Source organism: Haemorhous mexicanus, chromosome 32 (genome assembly GCF_027477595.1).
Source record: "Haemorhous mexicanus isolate bHaeMex1 chromosome 32, bHaeMex1.pri, whole genome shotgun sequence".
Taxonomy (NCBI): Eukaryota; Metazoa; Chordata; class Aves; order Passeriformes; family Fringillidae; genus Haemorhous; species Haemorhous mexicanus.
The window spans coordinates 728,011-749,861 of record NC_082372.1 but is presented as its reverse complement, the minus strand read 5'-3'; the positions used below and the strand labels follow the sequence as shown (position 1 = coordinate 749,861).

The 21,851-nt window shown below is 48.2% G+C and overlaps 1 protein-coding gene, 1 long non-coding RNA gene and 1 pseudogene across 2 annotated transcripts; 1 reads left to right on the top strand and 2 right to left on the bottom strand.

The window, feature by feature from the left end:
- Positions 1-21,851, top strand: part of LOC132340525 (zinc finger protein OZF-like) — a 151,250-nt pseudogene that overhangs the window by 7,878 nt on the left and 121,521 nt on the right.
- LOC132340638 (uncharacterized) lies at positions 2,058-3,395 on the bottom strand. The gene is made up of 2 exons (XR_009489955.1): positions 2,874-3,395; positions 2,058-2,261 (listed from the first exon to the last, which is right to left on the bottom strand). It is a non-coding gene; the product is annotated as an uncharacterized LOC132340638 (long non-coding RNA).
- Positions 20,586-21,830, bottom strand: LOC132340611 (gastrula zinc finger protein XlCGF9.1-like; the record flags this gene model as incomplete). The annotated part of the gene is given in 1 exon segment (XM_059871698.1): positions 20,586-21,830. A coding segment is annotated over 1 exon segment (651 nt), but the record flags the coding sequence as incomplete, so codon positions are not given.

The following is a 21,851-nucleotide window of genomic DNA, read 5'->3' as shown; positions in this document are numbered from 1 at the left end:
TGTCACTGCCTCCTCTATTTTGAGCGCTGCTGTTTGGGATGATGCGGAGGTTAAGCTCTATGATTTAGCTGCTGTGGTACACGAACCAGCAATGTGTATGCTCCTGTCCTGGAGAGTAATTTTTGAGACATTGAAAAAGCAAGAGCAGCCTCAGGCAGTATCCTTGGTGGATACTGCTGGCCCCCACCATGCTCTGACTCTCCCTGCTCCCTTGAAACTGGTACCTCTAAAACTGAAGAGCAGCTGCTGTGGTCAACCCCCCTCTGCCCAGACAAAGGAGGGGAAGGCATATTGTCCCACAGTCATTAGCAGCCCATATTGCTGACCATGGCTCTAGCAGTGAGGAGGAGGAGGGGGACGCCTTGTCGTGGTTTGAGAGGAAATGAGGTTTTTTTGAGATAGTGTAGTCAAACCAATAAGTGTTCAGATTTTAATATTGGCACCTGGTTTGTCCACTGAGAGCATAGATCCACCTCTGAGAACACAGAGAGTTAAAAGCTGTGAATTCCTGGGAGAAGCTCTCTCTGGTTCCAGTCCTAGAAGAGAGCACAGACCTCCACTGCCCAACTCCAGGCTGGGTGGGGGAGGGGAGCCATGCGGCCAGAGGAGGTAGGCCAGGCCTGGGACAGAAAAGAAGCCCCTGCAAGATAAAAGAGTAGAAGAGCACAGTGAAGCTTCGGGCAAACATCCCCCCCCCCCACCCCCTCCCCCCCCCCCCCCCCCCCCCCGGAGGGAGAGAGAGGGAGAAAACCTGTGCCTGTGATAGCTCGGCCAGCATGAAAGAGAAGAGAAAGGTGCCCAGCAGGGCAGCCAACCATAAGAGTTCATAAACAGGCAGAACCTGAGACTTTTAACCCTTCTTGTAGATGATAGAAACCTTGCAAATGCTAATTCCTCCTGGAGTTGATAAAATAGAGTTTGAGATAGCAAAAAACGGGCAAGTGAAAGATGTTGAGAGAAGCTGAGAAAACCCTAGGTGAGAAGAAATGATAGAGTGGCCTTTAGCTGAGCTTTTCTTGTATAGCCATGGGCAGAACCACTTGTGTTCCTGTGACACAGAGACTGCATCTAAGAGAAGACAATAGCTCAGAGCCAAGAAAGTGTGGTGATGCGAAAGAGCGCCTGAACAGAGACGACGAGTGAAGAGAGTAGTAGTAGTGCCCTCCGTATTCAGAGAAGAAGAAAAAGAAAATTATCTCTATTCAAGAGACCCCTCAGGAAGTGAAATTTAGGGAAAAACAAGTGTCCCAAAAAGAGAGAAACTGTGCTCTTTTTAGAACTAGACAAAGCATCCCTAAAAAGAAAAAACCCTAGAAGCAGCTCTAGTCCATGTGCAGTAGTGAGAGCACTAGACATAGAAAGAAGAAGTCGTGATAGCAAATGTTCTCCGAGCAGTGCCATATGTGACACAGAAACACGAGAAATTTTGACTGTTTCCTGGGGAAGTCTGGTGCAAAAAAAACTCCTCTCTTCTCGAAGAATTGAGAATTGATAATCTGAAGAGTAGTGATAGACTGAGAGTGAGTAATCTAAAAAATAGTAACTGAACTAAAAATCCAAAGTTTTGTTTTACTGTGATGTGTTAAAAATCTGGTGGGGAGAAGAGAAAAAAATTTAAAAAGTTTTCTTCCTGTGTTCTGTGTGTTTCTCTTATAGTCTTAAGTTAATAAAGTTTTTTTCCTTTCATTCTTAAGCTAGAACCTGCTCTGCTCTGTCTCTGATCACATTGAAATGAACAGGGCAGGAGATTTTTCCTCCTTTTAATGCCTTTATTAAAGTGATCAGCTCAAAGTGGGGTTTTTGGCAGTTCTTCAGAGTTCTGCCACCGCCCCCAGCAGTGACTCAGAAGAGGAGGATTTGCAGCTCTGTCCCCTAGGGGCCAGAGCCGGGAGTCCTGTCCTCGCAAGGGCAGTGGGGGTATACGCAGGTTTCTCAGTTTGGGTTATCAGTCCAGGGGGTCCTGGGTCCGACTGGCATCATTTTTAGTTGGGGCGAGGAGTGACTGAGGTTTTCAAGCATCTCTGCCTGCTCCGGACCACGGCCTTGATGTCCAGACACCACCCTGACTTCTCGATTCTGCTTTGGCTCGTCTTTTTTGGGGTATTTTCCAGGATTTGGTGAAGGTCCCGTCCCAGTGCAGTTTGGGTTTGCGATAAATTTGCTTGTCTCCTGAGATGCAAATTTCTCCCTCTCCCCACCGTCCGAGGGGAGGTTGTCATCCTCCTGGCAACAGGCTAGGGTGGTTCTGAAAAACAAGAATTCTCCACAATAGAGAGTTAAACGGCGGTACTTAAGGATACTCAAGGGGTGATTCCAGCATTTCACTAACAAAGAACTCTTGGCCAGCGATCAATTCCTAGCTCAACTGAAAACTCCTCTGCAGCCCCTTCTCTTAAAAAAAAAAGGTAACTTTTTTTGTTCATAACAACATTTCACAATAAATATTAAAAAAAAAAAAAATCATAAAAACACTAACATTGTGCCGAGTTCAAACCATGACATGCCTTCAATCCAGGACCAATAGATCCAGAGACTGAGCCTGGCCTATTCCTTCCTGACCCTCATGAAAACTAGGTGTAATTAGAGAAAAAGGCTCTTAAGGAGGGGAGTTTTGATATCACCATGAAAATAACCACGCCACTTCACGGCACCAGGGGAAACAACCCACACTGGGAACCCCTCACTTATTTGGAAATTAAGGAATTATGCTGCACGGCTACTGAACTTAGGCTGGGGTCTCCCTATTTTGCTAATCTTTTACAGATCACACTGTCAACTCATCTTATGACTCCTGATGATTTAAAGGGACTGGTGAACTTATTGTTGACCCCAACGCAGTATGCCATTTTTGATGCGTGTTGCAAGCTGCTCACCTGTTGGTGGTGGAGCAAGAGGCAGCAGAGCCGTGACCTTCCAGAAGTGTCTCCAGTAATGAAGGAGCTTGGTGGCACAGGCGCACACACACACAATCACTGCAGCACACACTTCTGGTAGCTCTTGTGGAATCACCAATGACAAAGAAGTGGGAAGGGTCTTTGTGTAAAGTTCTGAGGACGTTTATTGCAGCCACACACGAAGGGGTCCAGGGACAGAGACAAAAGAACAGTGGAGGGTCCAGATTTAAATATAGGGGACAAGGTGGGTGGAGCAGAGCGTCAGGGCCAATGGGCTGAGGGCTCAGGGCAGTACAGCGAGGGACAAGGGGTGGCAGCCAGTAGGGTAAAGGAGTGGGACACTGTGGCAATATGGGGCCCATGGGTAAGCAGGGAAGGGAGAACATTCTAGGGCATATACATATAAGGAAAAAGGGGTGGAGAGGCCCACAGGCCAACCAGGGAGGTAGAACTGGGGTACGTTTGCATATACAACAAAGCATCATGGGAGAAGTTCTGCTCAGTCGCTCAGTCAGTTCTGCTCAGTCAGTTCTGCTCAGTCAGTTCTGCTCAGAACAGGGGAGATTTCTCCAACTTGGGGTCTGTCCGTCCAAGGGGTTATAATGGACCTTTGTTCTGTAGGCACACCGGCCTCCACAACTCCACAACTCCCCCTTCTTTATTTAATAAAAAGGCATCTCCCAAGGATTTTTAAATTAAACATTTAAAACAGCTGAATAAATGTAAACCAATAAAAACAATCAAAAGCACCCATAATTTCTTTAAAATGGACGCAAGCTATCCCTTGAGGCCCCTGTGTCCAAAGAGGTCCCTTAACCAGTCTGTGGCTTTTTCAGCTTTAAGTTACTTTACTTGGTCCTAGATTGTCTGGGTTTTGGCATGGATGCCCTCGCTGTGGGAGGATGGGTTGAGGCAGCACAGGCTGTCAAAGTTTTCTTTGGGATGTGCTACCATCCATGTGTTGATGGTTGGTGGTGATGGGAGCATCCAGAAAACCAGGATGACCGAGGCCAGGTAGGTGGTGGCTCTGATTGTGGTGGATGGTGTCAGGGTAGGTGCTTTCTGTAAGGTTTAAAAGAGTTATTTTAAAAATTGTCACATTTAGGGTGGGTGAGGCTGGTGCCTTATCTTCCCTTCTCTTCCTCTATCCCCCTTCTTTATTTAATAAGGGAATCAGGAAAGGAGAATAGTAATAAGGTAAAATAAAATGTGTGGCTGTGGGGAAAATTAAAATAGAGAAGGGGGGGTGGTAACTGTTGTAACTGGGAAGGGGAAGGTATGTGGGAGGATGTTAGTAGGATGTTAGTGAGTGGGGTGTGGGGGGATGTTAGAAGAATGTTAGTAAGGGGAAGGATGTGACTTATTTGTGGTTTGTTCATTGTGGGTGACATGTCCATGTCTAGCTCTGGTCCTGCTTCTTGCGGTGGGACGGATGGGTGGATTTTGTCTGGAGGATTTGCACTGTCTCCATCTCCATGCAAAGCTGGTCTCATCTTTTGGGTCTTCTGTGTTGGTCTCAGGAGTGTTTGCCGCTGGTTTATTTGTTCATGCAAGAAGTGGTTTTAGAAATTTACTTGGGAGCCACCTGGGTCCTGATGGTGTTGAGATATAGGCATATCCTCTTCCCCAAGTTATTAAAGGGATAGTGCCAGAAATTTGTTGGGTGTCTGGGTCCTTGATCGGCACCGGTGGTTTTTAAACTAGCTTTGCTTGGATCAAGTTGGAAAAGTACCAGAGGCCGGGGGGGGAGGGGGGGGGGGGTTGGCTCTGTGAACGAGCTGTTCAAGAAATTTATTGTATAAAGAGCCTTACAGAGCCTCTCAGTTGGAGAGGTTGTCTCTGTCCCTCCCCATTGCTGATCGAGGACCTGTTTAAGGGTAGAATGGGCTCTTTCAATGATGGCTTGGCTGGTGGGAGAATGAGGTATGCCTGTATTGTGCTTTACCACCCAGAGATTGCAGAAGTCTTTGAGCCTCTGGGAGGTATGAACCAGACCATGGTCTGTTTTAATCTCTTCAGGGATTCCCAAGGTGGCAAACGCAAGGAGAAAGTGCCTGATGGTTTCTTTGGCACTTTCTCCTGGATGGGCTGAGGCAAATACTGCACCTGAGAATGTCCCTGGCTTGATCTCAAGGTAGTCTGAGCATTTGCATTAAAGCAGGAATGTTGTGATGAAAGAAATCATGGCTTAGTTTGGCCTGTGAAAAAATACCTGGCATGTTGGTATGGTGCACAGTCATGGCCAGGGCATCTGCTTTATGGTTGCCTTCTGCAGTGGGTCCTGGGAGGTCGGTGTGTGACCTCATGTGCCTAATGTGAAACAGCTGCTTTCAGTGAGAGAGGAGGTATATTAATTCTGAAAGCAACTCCTACAAATTTGGCTTTGTCACTTCCCTTAATAACGAATGTTCTGCCCTCACAGCTGCTCCAGCAACATAGGCCAAATCAGTGACTGAATTAACAGGTTCTTGGAACCTCTCTGATGCAGTGCCGGAGTCTCACGGCTAGCTGTCACCCCACAGCACCACGCCAAGAGTTACACACCCCAGCAGCAGGGTGAGCTGGGGTGCAGCTTAGAGCAAAAGCTCCACAGCACTTGGATGAAGCAGGTGCAGAGTGCGGAGGCAAGGATGAGGAGGAGGCTCTCAGTCTGGGTTCCAGGGAGAGATTTATTTGAGGGAAAATCCAAGGATGAAGAGCCAAAGAGCCCTGATAAAGTGTTTGCAGGGACCTTTAAGTGGGGGAAGTTCAAGGGGAGGGTACAAAGCTTCAACCAATTCGAGATATCCTGGGGAGGAGCAAAAGGTGGGGGTTTTACAGTGTATCAACTAATGAGGGAGATGAGGGGAAAATGGGTCACATAGTCCAATGGGGCATTGAGGATTAGGGGATTTCCAAAGGGGAGGTCCAAGCCAGGGATGGTACAAATAGAGATTGGCAGGGAACTCGCTGGAACAAGGGGTGGGTATTAAGGGGGATTGACATGCATGGGCTGGGCCGAGGGAGGATTGACACAGAACATTTGAGAGCAATGGGCAGGGTTAGGGGAGAAAGACAACTCAGGGGGAGGTTACAATTTCAGGGACAAACCATTAACTCTGGGGAATACAGAAGAGTTTGTGAAACATAGAAATGCACCACAACATCTCTCAAAGGCTCTGACAATGGTAGTGAGTTCAGCAATTTGAGGGGACCTCGCAAAAATTTGGATGTCAGACTCCCACTTCTGTGTCAGAGGATCCCTCCAAGTCATCACTGACTTGTGGCTTGCTCCTGACCCATCTGTGAAAATTGTCAATGCCTTTAGAGGTTTCTATTTTGGACTAGTTTGGGGACCAAATTAAAAACTGAATTGAACAGCTTATGACTTGGTGGGTGGATGGAAATTTGGCCTGGATAGCTATCCAGGGCGAGTTGAAGGTGTTCATTTGTCTGGAGCAAATTGTCCAGATTTCCAGTTGTCAATGGCACATTGGCATGCGAAGTCATACCCAGCAAGGGTGGGAGGCGTGCTCTGGCTTTAACAATTAGTTGTGCCATGAGTTCCTGTGGAGTGGTGATTATTTTGGTCAGCTGATGGCAGAGGAAGACCCACTTGAGGATGAGGAGTGGATGTCTCAGTTGCGTGTCCCAATGGAATATTAGTGCGTGGAATCTGGGTGACTTACCCAGAATTACGAGTCTGAAGGGAAGCGTTGGATACGTTCAATGAGCTTGTTGGGAGGAGAGGGCTTCTTGCACTTTTTTGATGGATTCCTGGGCCTCCAGAGTGATGCTCCTTGGGGAATCAAGATCCTCGTTGCCGCAAAGGAGGCAGAAGAGCGGGGCGAGGTCTTTCGTTGTAATTCCCAGCAGTGGACACAACCATTTAATGGATCTGCAGAGCTGGTGAAGATTGCGCAGGGTCCTGGGGTTGTCCTTGATAGAAAGCTGCAGGGGTACAACAGTCCACTCATGGATCCAAAGTCCCAGGTAAATCCAAGGGCAGGTGTGTTGGATTTTGTCCTCCTGGATTTCAAATCCTCAATTGTCTTGATGGTCTTGGAAAGAATTATATTAAAGTAAGTCTCTTCCCAGACACAAGGAGGAATATGTCTCAGGTTTGGCTGGATGTGTTTTCAATTACAATCTGTTAAAGGTGGGGCAAGTTATCCTCTGTCAGTTGGGCAGTTTACTTTATCTCTTCCACAACCAATGCTCCCTCCAGGAGGTATCTTCTCTTAATGGGCCACAGAGTGTCACTGCATGACTGATAAAAATTTCATCATCCCAATGTGAGGTGCTCCACCCAGAGGGAGGAACTGTCAATAGGACACAAAATAAAACAACATGGACACTGGAACTCCAAGGTAAAAAGGGAAGTTTATTTTTTGACTCCAATATTTATAAACTTTCAAAAGTGACCGTGGATTGGAGCATGAAATTGCTACCTCTCCAATGACACTGGACAAACCAACTATCCATCAAATTTCTCCTCCTCCAGAGAGGAATGTAAAAACAATAATTATTCACATAAAGGTGTGCGAGAAACCCCATTAAAGAATGTCAACATCAGAAGGCTTAGAAGAACCTGGAAGAACAGGGCAACATCTCACCCTTTTTCCGTTTAAAAAGAAAAAGAAAAAATGAAAATATGAATGAATTTTCCCAAATGAAAATGTGAAAAGGAAAAAATGAACAATGTTCAGTATCCACTCGTGGAGGAATCATCGGAGTGATCACTTGTGTCGTCTGCATCTGAGTCATCAGTCAATGATTCATCCACATGATGCCTTTCAGGTTGGTCACGGTTTCCATTTTGCCTGTTGGCCGGATTCTGTCTCTCTGGTCACAGGTTAGGACAAACACACTTTGAAGGTACCCAGCGAACCCCAGTATCTCTGGATACTCATGCATACCTGTGCCCCAAAGCAATAAGGTCATAGGGACCTTCCCACTGTTTGGTGACTAAATTCTGCACCCAAACCTTCGCTCGAGGCTGATGTGTCTCATCCAGAGCCTGCAATGAAAGGTGATGATTCAAAATGACAGGATTATTTGAATTCTTTGGCACAATAAGATGATTGATGGTATACAAAACTTTTGCCATCCGACTGTGTGGGGTTTCACCGTGCATTCCCCGTTTTTGTTTTTGAAGAACCCGCTTCAGAGTACCACAAGCATCTTCTACAATAGTTTGACCAGTTGGAGAATGAGGGAATACCAAAGCTGTGTGACACACCCTACAACTGCAGGAGCTGATGCACCTTCTGTGATGCATAAGCAGGACCATTGTTGGTTTTCACAGCAGAAGGTATGCCCAGAACGGCAAAGGCCTGTCTCCAGTGGGCAAGGACATCGCGGGCCTTTTCTCCAGTTTGAGCAGAAGCCCACATCACAGAGGAGAACGTGTCCACAGTGACATGCACATATTTGAGCCAGCCTAACTCGGATATCTGGGTGACATTGGTCTGCCAAAGCTCCAAGGCCCGAAGGCCTCTGGGGTTGACCCCTGCCAGTAAAGGCGTAGGAAGTGTGTGACAGTCGTCACATGACTCAACAATGTCACAAGCCTCAGTTGGCATCAGCTGAAACTGCTTCTGCAAGGTATGTGCATTCTGATGGAAAAACCCATGCGATGCCTTAGCCTGTGCAAATGTGTTAGGCTGAAGTGCTACCCAGGCTGGGTTAGCTAACTTGTTAGCCCTTCCAGCCCTTCCACAAACCCTGGCAAATTGTCAAATTCTCGCATGCAGAACGTGGTACGGATGAACCCAGGCCTGAAGGGCACACCACAAGGTCTTCAGTAAATGAAACAAGGCAGGATTACTGACCTCCTTCAAAACCGAATGACCCAATTGCTGTGCAATGTTGGCCACATAGGCAGAATCCATGACCAAATTGAAAGGTTCCTGGGAAAATTTCTCAAATGCCATGAGAGCAGCCCTCAATTCAACCAATTAGACTGACCCATCCTCATGACCTTCCAGAACCTGGCGGTCAGATCCATCCCTCCAAGTAAAAATGGCCTTCCCTGTTTTCCCCGAACTGTCAGTAAAGACAGGTCCTTGCCCTGGTTCCTGACTATTTTTGGGCCGTAAAGAGATTTGTGTGAATTTTGCCACCTGCAGTAGCTTGTGGCTGGGCAGATGATAAGTGATCTGCCTTCAGAAGTTTTCCAGAGCACTTTGCAGGGACACACTGTTTGCAAAACTCCAGTCAAAATCCTCCTGCTGTAGTGGGAGTATGATCTTTGCGGGATCCGCACCCATCAATTGCAAACACCATTATCAGCATTTGATTATCAAGCGAGCAATCACCTCAAGCAATGCGGTTGCCATCTTCTGCAGCTGATGGGGCAGGAAAACCCATTCCAAGATGTGCAAGGAATCAGACCATTTGTCATTCCATTGGCCAATGATGCCTGTGGGATGCAAATCTGGAGTGGTAATGAACACAGTGACATCAATGGAGGGATCAATGCAATAAACCTGGCAAGCAGAAACAGCTCACTGAACCACCTCCAGCACCTGATGTGCCTCAGGGGTCAATGTGCGAGGCGACTTGAAATCAGAGTCTCCCTTTAACAAATCAAACAGAGGAGACAGTTGTGCGTCAGTCAGTCCCAAGTATGGATGTAACCAAGTGATGACACGTACCAATTTCTGGGCATCATTCTGTGTCTTCACTAAATGCACAAACTGCACCTCCTGGTGTCAGGTTGTCCGTTCCAGAATTCTGACCCCCAAATACTTCCAAAGAGGTTGTTGTTGAACCTTTTCTGGAGCCACCTGCAGCCCATGAGAATGCAAAGCATGGAGCAACTGAGGCTTTATTCTCAGCAGCTCATCCTGGGTGGACGCAGCCACCAAAATGTCATCCATATAACAGTAAAGATGGGCATCAGGAAACTGCTTGTGAACTCCAGATGAGGCATGGGCCACATACCATTGACATATGGCCGGAGAATTTCGCATTCCTTGGGGCAAAATCCTCCATTGATATTGCTGTATGGGGTCAGCATTGTTAATTGCTGGCACTGAGAAGGCAAAGTTTGGTCTGTCATCAGGATGCAAAGGAAATGTAAAAAACCAATTCTTCAAATCCACAATGAGGACCAGCCAATCTGTGGGAAGCGTGGTAGGCGATGGCATGGGCATGCCCACCTGCAATGTTCCCATGCTTTCCATCATGGTCTTGTAACAACTTCCATTTCCCATATTTTTTCTTGATGCAGAAGACAGGAGTGTTCCAGGGACTGGTAGAAGGCTCCAGATGATCCTGGTCCAACTGCTCCTGCACCAGATTTCGAAGGGCGACTGATTTGTCACGTGGGAGGGGCCACTGCTTCTCCCAGATGGGTTTGTTCACTAGCCACCATATAGGAGGCATAGGACACTCTGTGCCCTTCATTGCAGTGGCCCCCAACAAAAATCCATCCCGATGCGCACCCCCACACAGAAAGAACATCCCTCCCCCAGAGGTTAGCAGGAGTTGAAGTAACATGAGGCCTAATTCAGGCTGTCTGCCCCTCTGGGTTTGCGACCAGCACAGGCTGCTGGCTCACATAGCATTGCACATTCCTCCCAGTCCTGCAACAAGCGTCTCCACTGGATTCAGGGGCCACTCTGAGGGCCAGGTGGCGAGGGAGAGAACCATGACATCCGTGCTACTGTCAAGAAGCCTGCGGAGGCGGATCTCCAGCAGTGTCACACCAGGGATGGACAGGGTACACAGCATCTTGGGGACGTTCTTTGGTCAGGACAGCAGTGAAGTGAACTTGAGGCGGCCCAGTGCATCCAAAGCCAGTCTCCATGCGACCGGTCAGCTGTCCTGCGAACAGAAGACTTAAAGGGCACAAGTTGAGCAATCTGCATCCCTTTCGGGCTAGTGACGGGGGGGCTGGGTGTGGAGACCATGGCACAAATCTGTCCCATGAAATTTGCATCAGTGAGTCCCAAGTGCACAATGATGCCCTGAAGAGTGGCAATAAATCTCCCCATAAGGAGAGCACTCATGCCCTCACCCAAGGGACCAAAGGCATCCAGGGGAACCTTGTGTATTTTGCAAGAGTCTGAGACAACTTGCTGCTGTGCCAACATCAACACCTGTTGATCCGCGGGTGCTGGCTGCAAGCCGGCTAAGCAGACCTCCATTGGCACCAGGGTCTGGAGAGAAGCTTGTGTCTGGGCATGTCTCCCCTTTGCACTCGGCTTCTTGTTTCCCGAGCCCGGCAAAGCCAGGCCATTAGCTTGAACAGTCGCCTTACAGACATTTGCAGTATGGTTCAGCCTTCCACACCAACCACACAAAACCAAAGGAGTTGTTACCTTCTGTGCCTTCTTTCCCTGTTTCTTGCTGGCCTGAGCATTCCCCTGCTGTTGCTGCCTGCCCTGCAGCACTGCCCAGACCGGCTGCACCGCAGGAGCCACGGCAGCCATCTTCTGACCTGAGGGGCCTATCCCTGCACAGGCCTCTGCCATCTGGGAGGCAGAAGGATCACCAGGAACAGCCTCTATGATCCTCTTTCAATCTTCATTGCAGTTACATCTCACAAGGTGTGTAAGCACAAGCCTCCTTGCCTCAGGATCTGCCACCTGCCTCTCCACAGACACAGTCAATCTCTCTGCAAATCATAGGAAAGGCTTGTCAGCCCCCTGGACAACAGTCACAAATGACTGCTGTGGAGCAGCCAGTTCTAATGTCTGAACCAACACTGCCATGTCGCTATAGAGCACGCCAAAGTACCAAGACTCCACCAGAAAGATGTATAAGAGTGATTTATTATAGCAACATGCTGCCTTTATAGTTTTTCAAGATATTTACATTTACTTAACAGACACATTCACTGCCCATTGGTCATAAGAAAGAAACAAAAGTTCTCAGTAGGTGAACAAGAAGCCACGTCATTCTGTGAGCCACCTGAAGTCCGTATCTTTTAACTTTCTCTCTTCCATCACGTTGCCATGGGGATAGCCTTGGTGTCTTCCTCAAGAGAGATACAGGGCTTTCCTTATCTTCAGGAAGCCTTTGCTGGCTCACAAGAACAGCACAAAATGCCTTTGCTACAATTCCCCTTTTTGTATTTGGCCCGCAAACACAACTGCTAAGGACTTCTGCAGGGCCCTTACAAAAATCCAAGCAGAGAGAGGATCCATTCTTCATTCACTTACAGATAATCAACTTCTGCCAACTCCACAACACACACCTTCACATTCTTAACATTCATATACAAACAAGGCACATAAAAAATAGATCTTCAAATGCTGTTACAGACCTCGCAATTTCCAGATGACACATTTGTAGCAGAATGACACCTTCACCTCTAATCAAATAACTTTTTCCCACACAGAACCAGAGACCAAGTCATCTGCCTAGTCACCCCTTAGAACCAAGTAGCACCTACTTAACTTTACAAATGGTTGCTGCTATCATAATGGGCAACCGACCTAGTTGCTCAAAGTGTGGACATCAGCTACTAATTCAACCCCTGTGCAAAGGCAACACTTCTCCCTTAGGTACATTAAATTCCCCTATTTTGGGAGTGTTGGTGCCCTGCAAAAGGAAATGGTACAAGACACATTTCTCAGTACTACCAACCTCTCTGTGAGAGAATTCAAGAAAAGAAGCAAAAGTAACACCCACTAACTTAAAATTTGGATTTTCAGCATAAGCCTAGAACTCCCTTTACTCTGTCTTGAATTAAGCATCTTTACCACACATTCCTTGAGGGTCCATGCTTCCATCCACCTAATAACCAATGCAATTACCTACTTATTTTGCTTCCACTGTAGAATCACCCATCGTGTCCTTTCCTGTGTGCTCCAAATAAGGTTTAACACAACGGGCAGAGACCCAATGAGGGCCATTTTCTGTTAAAACACACACATATCCTCTTCCCCATGTTACTAATTCCCCTGGGCCAGTCCACTTTCCTGTGAATAAATCTTTTACCCATACCTTCATACCTTTCTGAAAGTTTGGCTGTTTTGAATTCAAAGATGGAAAATGATAGAGTTTAGGAGACACTTGTAAGTCAGGTAAAGGACGCAGAAAGTTTAGGACATAGACGGCTTTGTCTAATCTCACTTGAGGCGACTCCTTCTGCATTCCCCCTTTTGTTTTTGTACCTGGTGCTCCAACACACCATGGGCATGTTCAAGAATTGTTTGGCCTGTCAAAGAATGAGGGATACCAGTAGAATGACCAACAGGCCAGGCACAAGAAAACACTTGCAATTTCTTTGAAACATACACCGGGCTGTTATCTGTCTTTACATGTGATGGAACACCTAAGATGGAAAAGGTATGGCAAAAATGACAAATAACATCCTGAGCTGTTTCACCTGCCAATGCTGAGGCAGCCATGGCATGAGAAAAGCTGTCAATTGTAACATAAGCATACTTTACATGGCCAAATTCAGGAATTTTGCTAACATCTATAAATAAATATTGAAATCAGAAAATAAACTTCCTTTCTTCTTACCTTGGAGTTCCAGTGTCCGAGTCATTTTATTATGTGTCCTGTTGTGACATCTGGTGGCCGCCGTGTGTGGGACAGCCGTGGGTGAGGTCGTCTCGTTTTACCCTCCTCTCCCTGTTTCGGCGTGGTGACTGTGAGCCCTTTGGCACTTTGCCTGCAGCTCTTGTGATACCAAGGAATGACAGAAACCAACCCCTGTGGTTTCCATGGAGGATTCCTTGGTTCTGGATCTCTGGAAGGGTCTCATGGAGCGGAAACGGGCTTCCATTTCCTGGAGCGATTTGAAAGATTATTTCTGTGGGCCAGAGAGCAAGGGTTTGTTTCAGACCCTGCGGAGGCGTTCTCCAGGGAGGCGCGGTCTCTCGTGGGAGAATGCCTCATGGAAGCTCTCATTGCTGATTGTAGTATAGATGTAGGATTGTTGCTGGTGCAATGGAAAGAGCTTGACACGGTTTGGCGCGGGTTTGGATTTTGTAGCTCTCAGAGTTCCAGGGGGACCCTTCCATCTTGGACACGGACGAGGGCAAATTCGAATTTCTGTGCGAAGCAGAAGATTCCCCTCTCCCTCGGGACGGTGAGCTGGGAGGCAGTTCCGGCTCAGAGGGTGATGTTTGTTCCCGCAGGGTAGAAGGTAGTCTGCCTTGTCAGACTCCTCTAACAGTTTTGTTCAGATGTCATTTTCTGAGGGTCGACCTGACACCCGCTGCAGAGAAGTCCTGCTAAAACGAAGTCTCTCTCCACAGGGGTCGCGACCTTGGACCCTACACGGCTGGATTGGGCTCCCAGCCAGCTGGTTCTGAGCGGCCAGCGAGTGGGCAGAGCCCCGCGGACTTCTGGGGACCCTGTGGAGTTGGCTAAGCTGACCTCACCCTGCCCCACACCGCGGAGGTGGTGGGGCGGGGGGGAATCGTCCTCCCTTTGTGTCTTCCTGGCACTCGGGGGCTGCGGGGAGCCCCTGGCTCAGCCTCCACCTCTGCCTGAGTCTGATTCGGTGACAACACTTTGTCCGAATTGTGGCGTTTCCACGAAATACCCCCTGGGTGCGGTGGGAGCGGGTTCGTCTGCTTTGGTGCTGCTCTCGTCCTCTGGGGGGTCGATACCGACCACCCCTGAGTCTGCACAGCCTGTCGGGCATGTGCGGGCGGTGGAAGCTGCCCCAGGCGGGGCGTTGATCGGTGCATGTCGGGCCCCACCATGGTGGGCGGGCAGCCCGCCCCGCTCCACTCAGGGGGGTGGTGGCCACTGTGAGGTTTTGTGTCACTGGTGGGACTCTCCTAGGGGCGGTCCCGCATGCCCCTGTGCTGCCCTGGCACGGGGTGGTGATGCAGTTCCATGAGTCGCGTCTCTCTGCGCCCCATCCCTCCCCCGTGCCGCGAAAGGGGTCCCCACGCAGGTCCCGCTCTGACCCGCACCGGATCTACGAGTACTGCCAGGACCTGCGTCTGCCGCAGTGTCCTCTGCCCGTGGTGCAGCGGACAGCATTGCTGGGCTGCCAACGGGCACAGGCTCTGCTGGGGCTGGAGTGGGCCCTGCAGCGGCTGGTTCGGCCCCACTGCCCCTACCTCCCGGGGATACCAGGGCTGTAGTGCAGGAGGACCCTGCGGTGTTCACTTTTAGCACAAATGGTGACGTGGCCAGCAGGAGACCAGTGAATTCCCGGGGCCATGGACCCTCCTCGATGGCCTTGTGGACACTCCCCCCATGTCAGGTGACTGGATGTCCGAGGGAACACGGGCGGTTCTGGCGAGAAGTCAAAGCTAAGGTCGAGGAAATGGTTGATTGTGCCTTCACGCAGCATCGGCAGGATGGCAGAGGAAGCTCCTCTGGCCATGCTGATGCTGCAGGGGATGCAGTGTTGGGTGGTGTTAAGCTGACTCCCACTCAGGCATCTGCCTCTGTCCCTGTGGGGCCCCCGGGACGGGACTTGGCAGGTGCTGCCACCTTACCAGGGGGTTGCCAGGCTTTCCCTGTGCTTAGGGGTGTAACTCATAAGACCTATCAGCCTTTATCATGGAAAGCTATGATGGATCTCCATGATAAGGTTGGACAATATGGTCTGGGGTCTTCGAAGTCATGCAACTGCTTCGAGTGCTTGCTGATTTGCTGATACCTTATACCATCCACAGTTTGGCTTGTATTCTTTTTCCATCTTTGGAATTCAACATTTTTGAGTGTAAATGGACTCAGTTGGCAGCCAGGGCAGTGGAGCGGAATGCTACCCTGGGTATGCAGGATCTGATTGGCACTGATGTGCTGCTGGGCACAGGCAATTATGCTGGTCCTAATGGGAAGTTTGCTTCGATCCCCTTGTGCTTGACCAGTGCCAAACAATGGGCATGGCAGTGTAGGAAAGGCATTTTAAGCTGTTCTTGTGAGCCAGCAAAGGCTTCCTGAAGATAAGGAAAGCCCTGTATCTCTCTTGAGGAAGACACCAAGGCTATCCCCATGGCAACGTGATCCATGTCATGCTGTGGGATTTGAGGCCTTGCTGGGCAATAGACCCTTCTCTAACCTGGATTTGCAGGCAAGATGTGACCCCCTGGTTCTGGCACAGGCCCAGCAGCTGGATATGAGTGCCTTACTTAAAACAATGGAGATGGCAGTGTAGCAAGCTCTGGGCTTGCTAGGGCCCCTTGGAGGGAAGAGGCTTAAAATGCCAGGTCACGGTGAAATAGCAAAAGAAGCCCCTCTCTTCCACCTTTCGGACCCCAGCTTATCTCTGTGTAACCCCATAGGTCACTTCTCCTTAACCCCTGCTCTTGGACAATTTCTGATCCCCCCTGACTCTATATAATGGGCTGTTTTAGTCCATTCTGGTTAGAAGAGCCATCGCTGGAACCCTTCACAGACCCCCACTACAGCCATTGCTGTGGAACGCCAGGATTGCCTTCTCCTCTCTCATGTCTGCCTGTCAGCCAGCCTGCACAGCACCTTAGCAAGCAAAAGAGCAGGAATCTTAAAAAGAGCTGATAATCACTAGAAAGAGCTGATAATCCTTATACTTGCTAAAGGTAGCCAGCGGCTGAGAGCAGCTTGGGTTTCGGGCAGTCTGTCCCCAAAGGACTGAGCTATCCAGCCCATGCTGCTTGCTGGGGGGCAAATCTGCTCTTAGCAGGAGGCCAGAACAGTGGAATATCAAGTCAAGCTCCCCATTGGGACAATAGGTCCCTGGCCCACAGGGTGATGGGTGCCCTGAATACAAATGGCCTGATGGTGGCAGTTTGGCCCTCCAGTCCCTCTACTGTGATAGTATGCTTGCTCCTCATGGAGACAGCGGCTCCTCCAATCCCTGAGATGACTCCAGTGACAGGAGTCAGCTCCCAGTCCGGGGGCCCTTTAGGTCGTGTAATGATAGTAACGTTGGCCCCTGTGTCCACCATCCCTTGTAAGTAGATGTTATTACCTTTATTCGACAGGCTGCACTCTATAAGGGTGTCTTGGTTTGGAAAGACAGGTGACTGCTAAAGAAGGCAGGAGCCTCCCCTGAAATGGAGAATGCAAACCCTCCCCACCCCTCTGAATTGCTATGAATTTTAAATTAAGGGGCTCAGGCAAAAAATATGGGAGTGGGAAATAACAGTTCTTTATTAGGGAAAAAAAAAAAAGGATAAAATAAAACAATGCAATACACTACAATACACTAGAACAACACTGACAGAATCAGAACTCAACCTGACACCCTGTTGGTCAGGGTGTTGGTAGCAGTCCAGTTGGAAAAGTGGCTGCAGCCCTCCTGAAGTGTCAGATGGGGTTCTGTTGGAACAGGGGGGGTCTGTAGAAAAAAGGGGGTATTCTTCCTCCACAGGTCTGTGGAAGTAGAAGCAGCTGCTGTTGCTCTGGGGAATCCAGTGGAGAACGCCGTGCTGGTGTGTCAGAACCCCCAGATTATATCTGAGTAGCAATGCTTGGCTCCTCCCTCTGGGTGGAGCATCTCACAATGGGATGTTATAGTTCTTATCAGTCATGCAGTGACATTCAATAGCCTGTTATCAGCAGATGTCCCCTGCCAGGGAGGAGTGATTGTGAGCACTCAGAGAGAGAGAGAAGGAAAATTGCCTTGACACCAGACAACTGCCATACAGATGGTAATAGAATACATCTTGCCTTGCAGTCTGGAACAGTTGCAGGGATAGTGATGAGAGCCAAAGCACCAGTTTTGAAAGAGGTTGAAAATTCACAACATTTTTACTGGTTGCAGCTCCCAATTTTTTCCATAGAAAATAGAACATTTCCTTACTTTGTTATGCATATTTAATCACATACAGACATTCCCAGATTTTTAACTGAAGGGAAGAGGCAAGCTGACCTTTTAGCAATGCCTGTACAACAATCTGTTTTCTACCTAATAAGATAGAACAGGCTAAATTGAGCCATTCGTTTTTTCACCAAAATGCTGCTCCTCTGATTTGGCACTTTGGCATTAGTAAAGCCCAAGCATCAAGAATTATTGCTGTTTGTCCTGACTGCCAAAGGTGCTCTTTTCCCTCTGTTGCAGGAGGTGTTAATCCCAGAGGGCTTCAGAGCCTTCAGGTCTGGCATCAGACGTTACCCATTTTTCTGAATTTGGCCATTTAAAATACATTTATTCCTCTATTGATACCTTTTCTGGTGCTCTTTTTGCATCAGCCCATTCAGGGGAAACAGCTAAAGTTGTCTGTAGACACTTCACTGCTGCTTTTGCCACTCTTGGTATACCATCTGAAGTGAAGACAGACAATGGCCCAGCTTACAATTCCCATCGAGTTGCTGCCTCTTTTGTCTTATGGGGAATTCTTGTATTTGTGGGGTTCCCAGATGAAGGAAGGAATGATGAATCTGACTCCATGTTCTTGGAAGGGTAATTTATTATTTTATGATACTATGTTATATTAAAGAATGCTATACTAAAACTATATTAAACTATACTAAAGAATACAGAAAGGAGACTTACAGAAGGCTAAAAGATACTAATTAAAAACTCATTACTCTTTCCAGAGTCCTGACACTGCTTGACCGGGATTGGTCATTAAGTCAAAACAACTCACATGAAACCAATGAAACAATCACCTGTGGGTAAACAACCTCCACACACATTCCAAAGCAGCAAAAAACAGGAGAAGCAATGAGATAATATTGTTTTCCTTTTTCTCTGAGGTTTCTCAGCTTCCCAGGAAAAGAATCCTGGGCAAAGGGATTTTTCCAGAAAATATGACTGCCACAGGGAATTAGGCACAAAACAGGTATTGCTCATTCCCCAACAGGCCAATCTGCCACTGAACGGGCTCATGGCTCCCTCGAGCATCTCCTGGTACAACAGAAAGGGGAGGTGGGGATGGCACCCCTGCCGAGAGACTGCAGAAAGCCCTTTATGGTTTCAACTATTTGAAATGTTCTTTGATGGACCCCACCCCATTGATTGTTCGACATTTTAACTGTAATTCACAATTGCAACAAAAGGAAAAACCTCCTGCCTAAGGGAAGGATCCAGAATCTGGTAAGATATTGGGGCCTTATCCTTAGGTCACCTGGTGTCACCATTGAGTCAGGAAAGGGAGTCAGGCGACACACAAAGTCTAACTCTCTTCAGGAGACTAATAATAATTTTATTAGGAACCCATTCCTTTTCATGCACTGCTCCAACACAGGTGGACCTGATTGGTCCTTTAATCAACACACCTGGTTGGCTACTTAAGGAAACACCCTTTAGTAAACATTGTATGAGAAAACAACTGTTCAAAACACCAGCTGCAAGATTGTTTTAATTCTTTCTCTCAGCCTTCTCAAAACTCCCCAGAACAATTCCTGGGAAAGTTTATCTGGCTTTGTCTCTCTGACCAGGCTGTCAGCATCCACAACTGGGGTAGAGGTTTTGCTTGTGTCTCCACAGAGAATGGTCCCAAGTGAATTCCAGCAAAGAATGTGAAGCCCTTTGGAGAATCTTTGAGTGCATCCCCAGAAGATTGACCTTGAACACCAACATTGGAGGAGAACCCTTGTGAACAGGACCTCAACACCACACCAGCACCTCTTTAACCTCTAACAGACTTGAGCCCTTGGGAAAATGGTTAAGATTACCCCGTGGTATCAGGGCTTACAGGGCTAGGAAAACTTCTGGGGGACTGGAAACTTGGTGGATGGATAAGAAATTTAGTTAAAATAGGCTTCTATGTATTAGGCATTGTATTATGTATTGCTATGGTTATTCCTTGTATTTACACTGTGTGAAAAAATTAATAGGCAAATCACTTAAGAGAGTATTTTTGTTTGAAAAGATAGGGAAAAGTATGGGGAATAAAACAGAGAGTACAGTGGAACTGATAAAGGGGCCTGATATCTTAGGCCTGATGGAGCAGAAACTGTGGGAGGGACAGACACAGATTAAGGCTCCCTGGGCAAGAGGTGACCAAGAAACATGTTGTGAGACTTTGTGATGTTAGCAGGTGATGTGATGTCATGAAGAATGTTTAACCAATGGGAAATTGTTACCAAAAATAGAGCCCTATAAAAGTACCATACAAGTCAAAGCCTATATAAACCCGTGGTATACTCAATAAAATTGGCTTCGGATCTAAACTCGGATGTTCCCGCCTCTCCATCGTCATTAACCCCCCTGGGTGAGGGGAAGGTGTTGGGAGAGATTCCTTTCCCTTCTCCTTGTCCTGCTGTGATTTGGTTGGTAATAAATTCCCTCTCTATGCCCAGGCTGGGTCTATTTTGCCAGTGCCGGTGTTCAGGGTGGGATCTCTCCCATTCCTTCTCTCTACTCCCAGGCCTCTCCACAGCCAATCAGAGAATGCAATGAACAAGAGCCAGCCAATCAGAGAGAGCAGGTCTGATGACTCACCAGTTGCCAGGCAGACCCACAGAACCCGGTGTTCCCCACCTGGCCCCACCCTCCCTGCCCAAACGCGGGAGGTCCCGGCCAGGTGCAAGGCCACGGGCAGGGGCTGCGGCCGCCACCGGCTCAGGAGCTCTGTGGGCAGAGAAAAGGGGGTGACAGCGGGCTGGGGGGCACTCGCAGGGCTCCCCTAAATGGTGCCTCCATTTGTGTTGGCTCAAGTGAGAGCTTCTGGAGAATCTCTTCCCACACACAGGACACTCACTGGGCCTCTCCCCAGTGTGGATGTGCCTGTGGGTGACGAGGGTGGAGTTGTGCTTGAAGCCCTTCCCGCAGTCCGGGCAGTGGAAGGGCCTCTCCTCTGTGTGAATCCGCTGATGTACTGAAGCACAGACAGACAACTCTGCAATTAATTAAAGTTCAAAAGAAGGCTGTTTTATTTCAGCACTGGACACATGAGGAATCATTTCCAAAAGCATGTGCAAGGAGTGGCAGACTCCTGCTCTCTATTTATACAGAAAAGGTTTTACATATCCAAGTGGTTTCTAAGGAGGCAGAATACAGAATCATTACCTGCCCACTTTGTATTATAATCAGCTGAATACCTAATATGGCTGCGCAATTGCACTCCCTTATTTGGGTCAGTGGGATTTTGAAATAAGGGAGTGGGCATATGGGAGGAAGAAAGCTGTCTGCCTCATGGTAAACTCTTCACCCATGGCCAATTTGCAGTTTTGATCTGCTGGTCACAGTCCAAGCCTCTCCTAACTGTTCAATTATTCTTAAGGCAAGGTATTTCTATGGTCTCTGTTTCTGCAGAATTGCTACATCTATCCCTGTCACTCCTAGCTTTACTTTTCTAATATATTTGTTACTCTTTCACTAAGGTATGTGATTTTTGCTAGCTAACTTAGCTTCTTAACTAATTTTAAAAGCTTAACTAAAATATGTCATCTTCTACTATCTCAATTATATTCCCAGCTGGCCCCTCAACTCATCCACACTTTTCAATTATTGCAAATAGATTTCCAGCTGACCCCTCGACTCATGATGATGAGATTGGAGCTGCTCAGAAACCACTTCCTACACTTGGGACACTCGTAGGGCCTCTCCCCAGTATGAACATGCTGGTGTTTTCTCAGGTCAGAGTGCCACCCATAGCTCTTCCCACATTCCAAGCAGGTGTAGGGTCGTTCCCCTGTGTGGATCACCTGGTGCTGAATCAGGGCTGAGCTTCCTCTGAAGCACTTCCCACATTCCCCACACTTGTAGGGCTTTTCCCCAGAGTGGATCTTCTGGTGTTGCATCAGGTAGCCCTTCTGGCTGAAGCTCATCCCACATTGCCCACACTCAAAGGGCTTTTCCCCAGTGTGGATCACCTGGTGTCATATCAGGTGGCCCCTCTGGCTGAAGCTCTTCCCACATTCCCCGCACTCAAAGGGCTTTTCCCCAGTGTGGATCCTCTGGTGTTGGATCAGAATCGAGTTCTGGCTGAAACTCTTCCCACACTCCTCACACTCAAAGGGTCTCTCCCCAGTGTGGATCACCTGGTGCTGCCTCAGAGTGGAGCTCCACCTGAAATGCTTCCCACATTCCAAGCACTTGTGTGGCTTCTCCCTGCCATGAGGCTTCTCCACCAGCTCTGAGCTCTGGCTGGATCACAGGATGCATTCCAGACT